The sequence below is a fragment of the Eublepharis macularius genome, chromosome 9 (genome assembly GCF_028583425.1).
Source record: "Eublepharis macularius isolate TG4126 chromosome 9, MPM_Emac_v1.0, whole genome shotgun sequence".
NCBI lineage: Eukaryota > Metazoa > Chordata > Lepidosauria > Squamata > Eublepharidae > Eublepharis > Eublepharis macularius.
This window is the reverse complement of record NC_072798.1, coordinates 16762207-16777644: the sequence shown is the minus strand read 5'-3', so window position 1 is coordinate 16777644 and position 15438 is coordinate 16762207. Positions and strand designations below refer to the sequence as shown.

The window sequence follows — 15438 nt, the reverse complement described above, 5'->3', positions numbered from 1 at the left end:
AGCTCCCCCCTTGTTCCAGCTGACCCAAAGTGATGTCATTGTGTGGTCTTGAGTTCCACCACTGAGTTCCACCACCTCTTTTCCCAGAAAAAAAGCCCTGGGTAGCTGTCATGGAGAGAAGGCAGAAAGGGCAAGAGCATCTCTTAGCCTGGGCTGCCCTGGCCAGCCACTATTGTCCCATCCTGTAATTATAGACTAAATTTGCTATCTTCAGAAATCTTCATCCCACCCTGATCGTTGTGATCAGGGCAAAGTTTGCTTGCCTCTGAGAATCTACAGAGTGAAAATGTCCTTTTCTTTTTCCTCTTCTCCTCAAATTTTTCTTTGATCAAAAGAGAAATTGATTAAAAATTGACTCCAGATTTTGAGACACACACACACACACACAGAGAGAGAGAGAGAGAGAGAGAGAGAGAGAGAGATGGATTGTGGGATTTCAGGGAGAAATTGGGTAAAGGGGAGTTAACAATGTTGTTCTAACATTGTTCTTAACAATGTTAGAAGATAGCCAAGTTCTTCTCTGATTATAAATGAGAAGGAAGAAGGCCACAAGTGACAGCTTGTGCCACTTGGGCAGCCACGAATTGGCCCTCTGTGTAGTTCTCCCAGGTAATTTCCGCTGTTTTGATCACGGTTGCTCTTTTGATCACGGTTGCTTTATTGAAGGACAGCTGGGGGTGGGGGAGCAGCGATGACATTATTGCTCATGGTACCAAACATATACAAAGAGAGAGGCCGGACTGAGGGGAACCCCAAGTTTGGAAACCAGTGGAATGTGGCGGTAACCTGTGAATGAAGCATGACAGCTCATCAGGAACAGTTGTAACAGGCAAATAAGATTTAAAATGAAACAGACATAACAGAAAGTGCAAGAAACTATAAGGAGTTTTTACAAGTTCACACCATCTTTTTTTTTTTTTTTAAAGAAAGGTTATAGTTGATTCCCAAGTGCATGAAAGTCAGATGGAGCTGAGCAACGTGCACATTTAAAAAGACAATCTCCTCTCTTGGGCTGTTATTTCCAATGGGAAATCAATCAGGGGGGAGGGGGGATGAGAGACTTTTTAATCTCCTTCTCAGGTGTCTGTATCTTTTTGCCCGGTAGTGTTTTTTTTAAAATTAATATTTAAATATTTGTGGAATAACTACAGTAACTCTCCAGCCACAATCCAACAAAAAATTGAATCTCTCGCTCTCTTAGAAGCATTGAAATTATTCTGGATTGTGGCCTCTCTGCAATTTTCAAAATACATAGGGCATTCCTTATAAGATAGACTTTTTTTTTTGCAAAATAATAGAAAAACTTCATTTCCCAACTAACTTATTTGTTTGCTTTTGTGTTTTGACAAATAGAGTAGGGATTAATTTGATTTAGTTTCTCTAGAAAGTTATCTTTGCATGTTATTTTGGTAATCTCTCTTTCGTTTGCCCACTTCGTAAGATTTGAATGTATTTTTATTTGTGTTTTTATTAGTGCATTGATAGTGATAAATGAATATGTTTCCCTTTAACAATAATGTTGTTAGATGCCATTTGACAGTATATACACTTTGTCATTTCATCAGAGTGTAAATATTTCATGGAAGTTCACATGGAGCTGAAATACAATTTAATAAGTCCATGGATATTTTATTGTGCATTGTGTGTTATATTACACTCAGAGTCATATTTTATTAACTGAGTTTTATGCTTATTGCAAGTTTGTGACTGCAACAAAGTAATAAAACATATGACTGATTTCCATCACACAAACTTTACGTTCTCCTAAAATGTTGCCATTACTTAAGATGCTGGTTTTATCTATGGCTGCTTTCTCTCATAACTCCTCTAAAGAAACTCAGACTATTTGTAATCAGGTCAATATTCAGCCAAATCCAGAACTCTGCAAGCCATTTAATGGATCCACAGAATTCTCAGTGCGTATTTAGTGCAATGTAGAGGCAACTTATTTAACCAATGGGGATAACATGTGCAAAATTATCTCCAACACTACAAAACTACACTAAATGACAAAAGCCTTACATGCACTATGTACACCGCAAGATATAATCACACACAGAGAATTGATTCAGACAACATGAAAAACCATGGTTTGTTTTAACTAGAGTTAGTTTGTTGAAGCCGGGATGCTGCTTACAGTCACTCAGACCCTGGCTTGCCTCAACAGACACTCATTTCTTCACCTGCAATCTGGCTAGGTAACTTTGTAGCCAAAGAGTGTATGATGGCAGCACCAAGGACAGGACAGGATTAAACAAGGTTGTCCACATCCGTGTGTCACACTAAACCATCATTTGGAGCCATGGGGAGGAAGAATTGATGGGGTTTTTGAATCATCTCAACAACATCCACCTGAACATACAATTCACAATGGAGAAAGAAATCGAGGGAAAACTCCCATTCCTGGATACCTTGGTCATTCGCAAAGCAAACTTTCAGTTAGGTCACAAGGTCTACAGGAAACCAACTCACACTGATCGGTACTTACACAAAAACTCCAATCACCACCCCCGACAGAAAAGAGGCATAATGAAAACATTAGTGGATCGTGCAAGATGGATATGTGAGCCACACTTTCTCAATGAGGAAATTAATCATCTAAACCACACACTTCAGGCAAATGGCTACTCCAGAAATGAAATCCGAAGAGCAATCAAACCCAGGATGAATCAAACAACCAAGGAAAAACAGTCTCCTACAGGAAAAGTGTTTTTGCCATATATCAAAGGAATTACTGATCAGATGGGAAAGCTTATGAAAAAGCATAACCTTCAAGCAGTATTCAGACCCACCTGAAAAATACAACAGATGCTACGATCAGCAAAAGACAGTAGAGACCCCCTCACCTCTGCAGGAGTATACCGTATACCCTGCAGCTGTGGACAAGTTTACATCGGGACCACAAAGCGTAGCATCCAGACAAGAATAAAAGAACATGAAAGACACTGCAGACTTGGACAACCTGAAAAATCAGCAGTGGCTGAACATAGCCTAACGCAAACAGGGCACAGTATCTTATTCCAGGACACCAAAATACTGGACAACACTTCCAACTACTTTGTCAGACTGCACAGGGAAGCCATTGAAATTCACAAGCATAAGCAAAACTTCAACAGGAAAGAAGAAACCTAAAGAATGAACAGAGCATGGTTTCCAGTTCTGAAAAACACCAGGCTAACAAAACATTCTATCCCCGACAATAGCCCTGCAGAGAAGATTAGCACATCAAGTACCAGTCCATATGCAAAAGAACCTCCTCAGGATACAGTGAAGCCTCCCGCCATTAGCATTCCACACCCTGGGAAACTCTTACAAGATGACTCAGCCCAACCCCAACCCTCCTGAGTAGATACAAATGACCTACATCTTTTCCACACTGTGACACTGAGAGATCTCTGTCTTTTGGTGCTACACCTCTGAAGATGCCAGCCACAGCTGCTGGCGAAACGTCAGGAACTACAATGCCAAGACCACGGCAATACAGCCCGGAAAACCCACAACAACCAAACCATAGTTAAGATTAACTGTGGTTAGTTAACCAACTTCAAGACCTGATAGCCCAAGTAAGACTGATCTCATTAGATCTTGGAAGCCAAGCAGATTTGGGCTTGGTTAGTAATTGGATGGGAGAACTCCAAAGAAGACCAGGGATGCTATGTAGAGGCAAGCAACGGCAAACCACCTCTGTTAGCCTTTTGCTCTGAAAACCCCAGCAGCGGTTGTCACAAATCAGCTATGACTTGACAGCCAGGGTTAAACAATAAAAAATAAACTTTATTTACACAACGGAACATAGGAGCGAAGGGATTTTAAACTAATAACATATTGAGGTTAAACAGGGAAGGCTTCAATATAAAAGAACAGATTAATGGCCAGCTATCTTTCTGCTGCCACATTTAGCAGCATTTCAAACCCTTCTCCCAGTGGCTCCCAAGAGCTTCTTTTTTCTCCAATGGACTCTGACTCTTATCGGTTCAGCATTCTGCCCACTCCCATTGGCTGACTCTCAGGAGAGGCAGAACTGTCACACCTGGAAATCTAGTTTGTCTTTAAAGTGCTATTGGACCTGAATCTTGCTCTTCTAAATCTGTAAGGTATTGGTTTAGAGTGCAGGTTATAGGAGTAAGTGATGGTTTCCCAATGCCAGCCAAACCAGACAAGTAATGAGCTCATACTAATCATGTGCTTGGTTTGGCAGGTCTTTAGCTGTTCCTTCCTAGTCTGATTGCTTCTCTTCTTCTGTCTTTTAGACAATGTGAATCTTTCTTTGCTAACTGCATGGCAGGACATACATAATGGACAAGGTTTTGTCTACTCTGTTAAAAATTACCCACGTTCAGCAAAGAAGCTGAATTAGGCTCCAAGAGAGGGGTGCATTCTGAGACTTGAATGTATTTTAAAGGTTAAGAATATTTGCACATTTTCATATTCGATTCTATTTCAGATGCTTCAGGAAGGACAGTGAAATCCACAACACTCTGGAGGTCCTGCATGCCCCCCCCCTTTTCTGGCTTCTAAGAAGTTGTCAAGCAATTCTGTATGCTGGAAATCCAGAGTCAAAGAAGAAGCAAGTTTTGTAAATCAACATGTGCAATTCTAGCTGCATTGTCAGCCATTGCTTCTTGGCCTTCATTGACCCTTTAGGTAGGGCTGCCAGGTTCCAATGGTGGGGGAACACCAGATATCCCTAATGGCAGAATTCTCTACTTGGGCTCTAAATTCCATATCTAGCAATCTTTGGAAGGTAGTGGAAAGTACCATCAAGTTGTAACGTTTTCAAGGCAAGAGACTTCAGAGATGGCTTGCCGTTGACTGCATCTGTGTAGTGACCCTGGAATTGTTGATTGTCTCCCATCTAGTTATTGATCATGGCTGACACTGCTTAACTTCCAAGATCTGACCAGTTCGAGTTAGCCTGGGCCATCCAAGTCAGGGCAATCCTTGGATCCTGCCTAAATAATTCCGGTTTACATTGCAGAGACTCCTCTGCCCCTAGATCTGGGGACACACAGTTCCAAGTAGCTCACTAGGTTAGGTCCTACAGACCATTAACTTCCTAATGGTTCAAGCCCTAGGGCTTTTGACAGTAGTGTAAAAAAAAAAGCATATGGGTTTGATTAAAAACCAGACTGCTGTGAATTTGGTAAGGAAAATCAGTCTCCCCAACAATATTCTCAGGTCCAGCAAGATGTTCTGTTAAGTTTATATCCACCAACTTTTATTTGCTGGTGAAATGACTATAGATCTTCACTGAATTCCCAAGAGCTTTTCATTAAGGTCCAGTTTGAAAAAGCATTAGGGAGTGATAGGCCAAGGTCTCCGTTCAAATGCCAATAAATACTTTGCTGCCAAGCTCTGTTGCTACAGATGCTACACTCCTAGGGTTGCCAACCTTCAGATGGGGACTGGAGATCTCCCAGGATGACAACTGATCTCTAAACTACAGAGATCAATTCCCCAAGAGAAAAGGACTTCTTTGGAGGGAGAACTCTATGACAGTAGATGATTCCGCACACGTTGGATAATGCACTTTCAATGCACTTTATCAATCGTTTGAGGTAGCTCTTTTGTTCCGCACATGAAAAAATCTGTTCCAAATGATCTATAAAGAGGATTGGAAGTGCATTATCCAACGTGTGCGGAATCAGCAATTAATAACAAGCTGAGAGCTTTCCCCTCTCCAAACTCTGCCCTCCCCAGGCCCCACCCCCAAATCTACAGGAATTTTTCAAACTGGAGATGGCAACCCTAGCTGGTAAACAGGTGGTTAGACAAGCCCCCTTAATGGGGCATATGGGCCCGGAAGCCCCTGGTTGCTGCCCTCTTCCATGCCAATTACAAATAGCTTCCCTTACCTTTATTCATGCCCGTGAATGGCAAAGTAAATTGGCCAAGGAAATCATTGGCAATTACAGACATCCGATCTTCTACAACAAAGCGTATTAAGGCAAGATCTGGCACTTGAATGTTGACTGTAAATGTTTCGTCCCATCTAGGATTAAAAGCTGAAACCAACAGGAACAAAAGTTATTACAGCAACAGTGTTCTCCAAGCAAAGCATCAGCTTGAACCACCAGCTGAGATTCAGTTTGCTGGTGACCAGGGCTTTTTTTCTGGGAAAAGAGGTGGTGGAACTCAGTGGGTTGCCCTCGGAGAACATGGTCACATGGCTGGTGGCCCCGCCCCCTGATCTCCAGACAGAGGAGAGTGTAGATTGCCCTCCGCACAGCCGCGCGGAGAGCAATCTAAACTGCTCTCTGTCTGGAGATCAGGGGGCGGGGCCACCAGCCATGTGCATAACCATGTAACCATTTTCAAGAGGTTCCGGAACTCCGTTCCACCACGTTCCCACTGAAAAAAAGCCCTGCCCTGCTGGTGATACAGACAGACACGTAGAAAGACCCACCCACCCCCACACAACAACTGTCCACTGCACATGGCGGAGCTTTCACTGATGTTTAGCCGGTTTTTACATCACAGTGGGAGGAAGGAAGGCTACTCGGTTTCAACTGAGGAAATTATTTGAAATGTTTTTAAACACTGAAAATATGGGTGGACTACTTTGATCAAAATTCAATATATGAAAACCATAACCCCGCTGGCTGGTATCTTACCACTCTGCTCAGCAACGTTTGAGGCCTTCCCCCAGCTTAAAGACGCTCCCCCTGAGGGAACTGGCTCTTCTGCCAGAGGAAGAGCCACTTCCACCCGAACTGGGCCATTAAGAAAAGCAGATTCCATCAGAGGAAGGCATCAAACGATGCTGAGAGGAGCTGTAAGACAAAAACCGATGAACAGGAATCTGCAGAGAGATGGTTGGTTTTGCCAGCATGCACTGGACTATGCTGTGGTGCAGAGCACATGCTTTGTACACAGAAAGCTGCATCGAAAAAAAATTCCCTCCAAAAGAAGGAAGCAAAATTACTAGCATATACCCAGCGGCTCCCATCATGTGCTTTTCCCTTTCAACCAGGAGAAGCACTTTGGAGGGTATTTGGGGTTAGGACGGAGTAGCATTTGTGGAGGTTTGGGGTTAGGAGGAGGAGGCAGGAAAATTGCACTCTATGGACAGAATTCCCTTCCTTCCAAGGAAATCTCCAGTGGATTCAAACCATAAGTATTTAAAACTATTGAAATCAGTTAGTGAACTTCTTGCCCAGCTGTAGTTCCTGCACTTACCGTTGTTCTTTATTACAGAAGTCTGATGCTTGGACATATCTTCAGGAACACCATGAATTTCTAGTTTGACTAAAGGATCGGCCTTATTACTCTTGGAAAGGTTACTAGGAGGCAGCTGATGACCACTAATAATCTGCATAAAGACAATCATCCATAACTTTTAGTCTCAGGGGTTTTTTGAAGATAAAATGGAGGAGAGGAGATCAACTAACAGTGCGAGCCTAAGAAGTGTTACTATAGACTAAGTCATTGCATTGCAAGGAGATTTTTCAGGGTGGTGCCTAGGAGGGGGTGGAGAGGATATATCACCACTGCCAGGTGACCTTTTAGGAATTTCTCCTAATCTCTATGGTGAAGACCATAGAGAAACAGGGAAATGTCTAGAGTGTCATTATGGAGGCCATTTTTTCCATGTTCTTCAGTTTCTCCAGAGTGAGGGATGGGGGCTGAGCATGGGAGTCTACCTGCTATGGGGCAGACAAATGCCAAGTATACCACCTCCAGAATTCTAATAGAGAGGAGAATTGTCTTAAGCCCAGTTTGGGTAAAGCTAAAAATGCTCCAAATAAATAATTCTGCTCCAGAGCTACTACAAAGACGGCCTGTGCCCAGGCTGCAATTGATCTTACTGCTCTAAGTGGGGGAATATTCATCAAAAGGAGTCAGACAAAACATAATTGTTGCCTGAGAGCCAGTTTGGTGTAGTGGTTAAGAGCAGCGGGACTCTAATCTGGAGAGCCAGGTTTGATTCCCCACTCCTCCACTTGAAGCCAGCTGGATGAACTTGGGCTACTCACAGTTCTCTGGAGCTCTCTCAGCCCCACCCACCTCACAGGGTGTTTTGTTGTGGGGATAATGATAACATACTTTGTAAACCGCTCTGAGTGGGCGTTAAGTTGTCCTGAAGGGCGGTATATAAATCGAAGGTGGTTGTTGTTAATAATAATAATAGTGTTGTTAACAACAACAATGACAACAACAATAATAATGTTCCCAGTGAGCCCCCCGATCAGCTTCTGAGGATTCTGAAGCTTTGACAGAATACTGACTCTACTATTCTAAAACATTCCATAAATGCTAAGTATTATGATAACTGGACACAGCACATACGGATTAGATCTTTTTTTCAGCATTACATAATACACTCAGTGGTATTTTTCAGTCCAATTTAAATTAGGGAGAAAGGTGTTTTAACACTGCATAACATGGCTCTTCATGGTGCCATAATCTAAAAAGCTCCCAACACTTCCAGCATTATAAACATTAGCTACACCACAGAGATTGCTATGAGGTTGATTCCTATAGCATTCAATCTTAGCCTGAACGCCAACAACAGGAAACCTGCATTAACCACTGTGGAAGGAAGGGGGAACCATTGGTTATGATACATGATTTAAATGCTTGAAAAGGAATTTGTATTCCCTGTGAATGGAGAAGCAAAATTATATAAAATCAACCCAATAGGAGATATCCAGGACTAAATTTTGAATGTGTATAATCAGTAGACAAAAGGCCATATAGTAATAAGGTGGCTCGCAGGACCTAATGTTTTAAAAGTTAGAAGACAGTAGCTTTCATACTATACTGCAAAGAAACTTGGAGATTTATTATTATTGTCATTAATGTCATTTATAGTCCACCTTTCTCACTGAGACTCAAGGCGGATTACACAGTGTGAGCTTAGTACAGTCATTTTCAAGGACATTTTCATAAACGATGCCATAGGGTAGATAAACACAAATTTACAAAGACATAGCATTAGTAGGAATTCAATACAGAGTTGAAGAAATGCTGAAACAGAACATAAGCAATTCTAGGGCTAACATTAAGCAATTCTAGGACTGACATTAGACAACATGAAGCACAGGTAGCTCATAGGAGCACACGTTTAAAACAACAGATAGTATGTCACTTCACTGTCAGTTCACTGACAGTTTTCAAGAAGAGGCTGGATGAATGTTTGTCAGGGATGCTTTAGGCTGATCCTGCACTGGGCAGGGGGTTGGACTAGATGGTCTGTATGGCCCCTTCCAACTCTATGATTCTATGTAAAGCAACATAGTGGTGAAGTCTATGGTCCCTAACTCTTTAGCGAAGCATTCTCAAACACTAATCAGGATCCTAAATCAGATTATCAGTAGCTTTCCTGTAAGGCAGTGCTGAAGTATTGCTCTTTCCCCCCATAATACTTTATTAAGAATCAATTATTATGTTTTGAAAAGGCAGGTTTTTGATTCAATGTTGGTGCTGAGAAAACAAAAAGAACCCCCCTGGATTAGACCAAGGGCCCATGTACTGCAGCATCCTTTGTGTCTACCAGGACACAAAGCCAACAGATGTCTTCTGGTGCCGATTCTCAGTCTGATACACAGAGCTGTACTGACAGCCTCTGAATGTGGCGGTTCGATTTAGCCATCGTGGTAGACCTGTTCTCCACAAATTCTATTTAACCACCCCATATGGGCTTGTCCTCCCTGAATTTTTTAAATCCCCTTTTAAATCCATCAAAGCTAATGACCATCACTCCATATGTCAATTATGAATGCTGTAAAATAGCCAGGACTTTTTTTCTGGGAAAAGAGGTGGTGGAACTGAGTGGGTTGCCCTCGGAGAAAATGGTCACATGGCTGGTGGCCCCGCCCCCTGATCTCCAGACAGAGGAGAGTTTAGATTGCCCTCTGCACAGCCAATCTCAACTCCCCTCTGTCTGGAGATCAGGGGGCGGGGCCACCAGCCATGTGACCATTTTCAAGAGGTTCCAGAACTCCATTTCCCCGTGTTCCTGCTGAAAAAAAGCCCTGGAAATAGCTCTTTCTTACTTTGAACATACTGCCGATCAAATGCATTTCTCGATCTCCAAATTCTAGCACCAGCAGAAGAGGAGAAAAACCTTTGGCTTTAACACCGTTTAATACATTTAACTAAATGTTGGCAAACAGAGGAAAAGGATTCTTATTCTGTATCTAGGCTAGGGGAGAAAAATCCAACCCCTACAGAAAAAGAATCCAAGCCCGACACCCTTTGTATTTAATAACCTGTCAAATGTCTATGATAACTATTTGCAGCTAGCTAGCCATGGAATTTATAGTATTCAACGCATTTTCAGCAGCAAGCATAGAAAAGTACAAGGAAATATTGCAGATAATAAATCACACCCGTTTGATTTATTTTTGTTCTAACAGGCAATTTTCCAGGACCATCTCTGTACATGAACATCACAGCTTGCCCTGAAAGGTTTAATTCAATTTGCCATTTTTTTTTACTCCCTCACAGTAATATCCTAAATTGTAGCCGAAGAATTACCTAGGTGTCCTGAGATCCACGTAAATAACAACATTTAATGGTGCTGTCTTGTAAGCAGGCCACAACACTGCCCAAAGGTTCATTTCCGCTCATGTATTCCACATATTGGCTAGCTTTGTCCCAATCCAGCCATACCTTACAAATATGAGAGGTGATCCACTGGTCATAAAAAGCTCTTCCTGCCAGCAAAATGCTTCCCAGGGCACAACTACTTTGCTGGGTTGAACTAAGGGTTCATCTGGTGACAGCCAGCATGGTGTCATGGTCTGAACATTGAACTAGGATTCAGGAGATCCAGGTTCACATTTCTTCTCAGCCATGAAGCTTCTGCTGATCAGTCTCAGCCTACTCTACATCACAGAGTTGTTGCGAGGATAAAATAGAGGGGTGAAGTCCCATGGGTGCCACCCTGAGCTCCTTAGAGGAAGGATGGGGAAAACGTGATGGCTAGGATAGCCCAATATTCTCTTTCTAACGTAACCAGTAGAAGGTCACAAGAAGGCAATGAAGGTAACTAGAGTTACCAGTGCATGGCAACCAGCAGGAGTCTGGGAGTGAGGACACGGGGGGTGCCATTAGCTGATAGTAGAGATGGTTATGAACCGGGGGGAAATGAACCGTGCAGTTCATGGTTCATTATGTTTCACAAACCATGAACTTTCATGAACCTGCCCCAGTTCGCGAACTAGTTCGTCTGGTTCGTGAAAACACCACTATCAGGTCAGCAAATTGTCACTTCCGGGTCAGCAGAAGGTCTGCAGAAAGCCCATCCCCTGTTGCCTAGGAAACTGATTGTGTACCCTGTGGCTGCTGCTGTTCCTTCTATGTTGCACTTTGAAATTATTGTAGCAAAATTGCACTCTTATGCACTTTATTGCTTGAGTATTCTACATTGAAATACTATTCTATTTTTTCATTGGTTTAGCCCTCTTATTTCCTTGTTGGTTCACTTTCTTGAGGGTTGCTCCTTGTTTGTTGCCCCATCTCTAGATGATAGCATTACTTCTTCTCTGAGCAATATCAGGAAGTGATATTAGTCTGCTCTAGGATTTGCCAGAAACTCTATGGTTTCCTAGAGCAATCCCTAGATCAAATATGCTACCACTTCCTGTTTTATCTACAAGTGACCTAATAACATTGGCTGATAGCAATTCTTTTAACTCCCCCCCCCCCCGCCACCCTCCAGAGTGGCAGCGGGAAATGAGATACAAGGGCAAAGCTTCCTCTTCCCTCAGCAGTAACCTGGCAACCCTAAAAGAAACAGAGGAGAAAGGCAGCAGCCAGATACCCTTCCATGGATGCAATCCTTTCTTTTTTAAAAAAAATTATTTGCACTGTATTTTAATTACTATAAACTGTTCTAGGAGCCAGTCATCTGAAAAGTCCATCTCAAAACGTAGCTCTAGTGGATTCATTTAGAAAAGTTAACACCACTTTTAAAGCAACTGCAGAACTAAGCAGTGTGTAGCTCCTCCCTTAAGACTATGTAGCCAATCTTCTTTAGCTTTTTAATTTGCCAGTAGGGGTTACGGATCTCCAACAAGTGCAGCAGGACTGCCAATGAGTGCAAGCCGCCAACGGAGCGACACAGTATCAGGAAGGAAGGGTGCTCTGGTGAACTAAAACTGCTTCAGAATATATAGCTATTAATGTATCCCCAACATCCATTCAGAAATTCCATCTGCTGTAAAGCACATATTTGTATGATACCTGAACTATTTCACTTATATCAAAGTTGGGAGATTTATTTATTTAAAACATTTATTAGCTGGCTTTCCTCCAAAGGTGCTCAAGGCAGCTTACAAAATAAAATATAAACAACATGAGTATATCAAAAATATATCTAAAGAACAGAGCTTTGACTCTTGTGAGTGGTGAGCAGATCTATCCATTAACTGCATAAATTATTGATAAAAATTTTTACAAAACCACCTTACCTTTATTGTAAGTGTAACTGGGTGGTATTTCCCAATGACATCGAACGGGTTATACTCTGTGTGTTTTTTCCTCAAGTATTCTGGTTTTAAAATGTAGCCGGAACCACCATTGTCCATAAATTTCCCATTTAGCAGGTCCATCTGTGTTCCTGGTGTCTGGAAATTTAAGGCCACTGTTGAGGAGAAAAAATGTACCTATAACTGTATATAGTAAAAATATTGTTCTGGTCTGCACTTTGAAAACATATATTCCAGCAACTTTTAAGGGCTTTTCCACACAGGCATGGCTTTTACGTGGCACTTTGGTATTTGTTATTTGTCCAGCATTATCCACGCACCTTCCTCTAACATTGCACTCATTTTGTGACTGTTACATATTTCAAGCAGCGTTCCTCACTACACTGCAAACTTACATCCATTATTTAACAAAAAATGTCCACTTATACAAAGATATTATCCAGTCTGTATCTAGCAAACTTAAATTACTTTTGTTATGCTCTAATTATCATGGCTTCCTTTCTCCTGCAGAGAGGACTAGGAGTTGTAGTTTTGTAAAGGTACTGAGGATCAAGCGGTGTGTTGCTATTTTTAATGTATAGTCTGACCTGCGTTTGGCTCACAGTCACAGATTGTTTTCCAAGTGCATAGAGGTGAAAATTCATATTAGGACTGCAGTGAGAGGGCAGAAGGGGCTTCAATACCCCCCACCCGCCTTTTTTCCAATCCAAAACAAAGGGAGCTATTTCCTCTACTGGGGAGCTATGCATAGGGCCAAGCTAGAAGTGACGAATTACACTTGAATGGCAAGTGAACAGACTCACATGTATTGCTCCCTGTTCTCTTGTGCTCCACTTGCACTCCACTTGATCACATAGTAATGAACAGGGCTCATTTCGAGGGAAAACGTGCAGGAACACAGTTCCAGCAGTTCCCCAAAGAGGTCACATGTCATGTGGCCCCGTCCACCTGACTCTCAGCCATTTGGGGCCTGTTTTGTCCTGGATTGGGGCCAAAAAGACCCGGATCGGGCCTCTGACGTGTGGTGGATCACTCTCCCGCTCATCAGCGGCCCAATCCTGACCATTTTGGGCCCTTTTCGGCCATTTTCAGCTCCTTTTGCCATTTTGGGCCCAATTTTGGCCCTGAATGGCCAGGATTGGGTCCAAAGCAGCCAGGATAGGTGATGTCAGGGGGTGTGGCATATGCAAATCAGTTATGCTAATGACACATTTCCGGTGATGGCAAGGGGCGTGGCATATGCTAATGAGTCATGCTAATGAGTTCCTCCAGCTCTTTTTCTACAAAATGACCCCTGGTAATGAGCCCATCGCTATCTCTTTATTTGCTGTGTTCCTACCTGGATATATCAAAGAAGTTTGCTCTCCGCTGTTTTTCTCTATGAATTCTGATGCTTAATATGATGGTTTTCTCTGTACTTAGTCAAATAGTTGCCAAATCATATCTATTTTTTGTCATCAATGACATTTGCTTTCAATGTTTAGTATATGACCATTCATATTTATTAGTATTTGATATTTGCAATCTTTACAGTTTGACAACTTAACAAGATTTCATATCAGATACCTGTCATAAATCAAAACAATCAGAAAATGCCAACAATATTTTGAACATTCAGAATGCAAACTGAGGAGCAAAATCTCATATGTGAATTTAAGAGATAAAGTTGGAAATCTTTCAGTCAGAAAAGGAATAATGTACTTCGGTAAATTCAGAGAGCCAACTAATAATGTGAGTAGGCTATGAGCATCTTAATGCAAATGGGACAGAGGCTGATTCATTTTTTTAAAAAAAGCATAGATCTCTTATGTAAAATCTTTCCTGTTTTAATATCTTGACAATTCCACTGCAGTTCATCAATTCCCTGAAGCACTAACATTATAGGCAGTATATCCAACAAGATTAAAACAAAATATAATTGGAAAGTGAAAAGGTAAATAGATTTTAAGTCTGTAATCTTATATACTCTTGCTTGGGAGTATCCCATTGAATTCATTGGGACTTCCTTCCAAAAAAACCTACTATAATATTAATAATAACATTCAATTTAAATATCGCCCTTCAGGACAACTTAATGCCTACTCAGAGCGGTTTACTAAGTATGCTACTATTATCCTCACAACAATCACCCTGTGAACTGGGCAGGGCTGAGAGAGCTGTGAGATAGCTGTGACTGACCCAAGGTCACCCCGCTGGCTTCAAGCAGAGGAGTGAGGAATCAAACCCGGTTCTCCAGATTACAGTCCAGCCACCAAACATATATGGGATCATGAGATAAAAACATTCTTAATAACATTTATTCTGTGTTTTCATATCAGATAATCAAATAGAAGAAAACAGACCAGTGGTCCATCCTGTCCAACATCATGTATAGCGCAGCAGCCAATCAGTTTTTATTTATTTACTTCATTTATACCTCACCTTTCTCCTCAGTCGGACCCAACACATTTTATTCTCACAACAACCCTGTGAGGTAGGTTAGTCTGAAAACTCTGAGGCCTTCCCTCAATGGTGCCTCCTAGCACTGGTATTCAGAGATTTACTGCTTCTCAATGTAAGAGGTTTCCTTTAGTCAGTATGGCTAGTAGCCATACATGGACCTTTCCTCCATGAATTTGTCTAATCCTTGTTTAAAGCTATCTGTCTTGTGGCCATCACTATGTACACTAGCAGTGAACAGTAACTACCTGTTGAATAAAGAAGTATCACCTTTTGTTCATCTTGAATATATTGCCCATTAACTGCACTAGCGGCCCCCAAGTTCTAGTCTTAAAGGAGAGGAAGAAAAAAATCTCTCCATTTTCTTTCTCCACCCCATGCATAATTTTATAATTTTCTTACAGCATTTTTGAAGGCCTTAATTTTTTCCTCAGAAACAAGCTGATTTTTCTTACCAACCCTTCGTCTCATAGAGAATGCCATTGTTTGCCTGGGCAGCCAAGAAAATGCTGGCCAAAGTTGTGTCTGCAGGCTGAGGTTTTTTTTAAAAAAAATCATAAAT

At 41.8% G+C, this 15438-nt stretch overlaps 1 protein-coding gene across 1 annotated transcript in view; it reads right to left on the bottom strand.

The window, feature by feature from the left end:
- Nucleotides 1–697: 697 nt before the first annotated feature.
- LOC129336122 (1-phosphatidylinositol 4,5-bisphosphate phosphodiesterase zeta-1-like) overlaps nucleotides 698–15438 on the bottom strand; it is a 55203-nt gene continuing 40462 nt past the window's right edge. Inside the window, exons 10-13 of the mRNA XM_054989131.1 lie at nucleotides 12420–12592; nucleotides 7180–7312; nucleotides 5856–6005; nucleotides 698–786 (exon numbers count right to left, since the gene is read on the bottom strand). Of these exons, the coding sequence (XP_054845106.1) occupies nucleotides 698–786; nucleotides 5856–6005; nucleotides 7180–7312; nucleotides 12420–12592 (545 nt within the window). The remainder of the gene's footprint in view (nucleotides 787–5855; nucleotides 6006–7179; nucleotides 7313–12419; nucleotides 12593–15438) is intronic.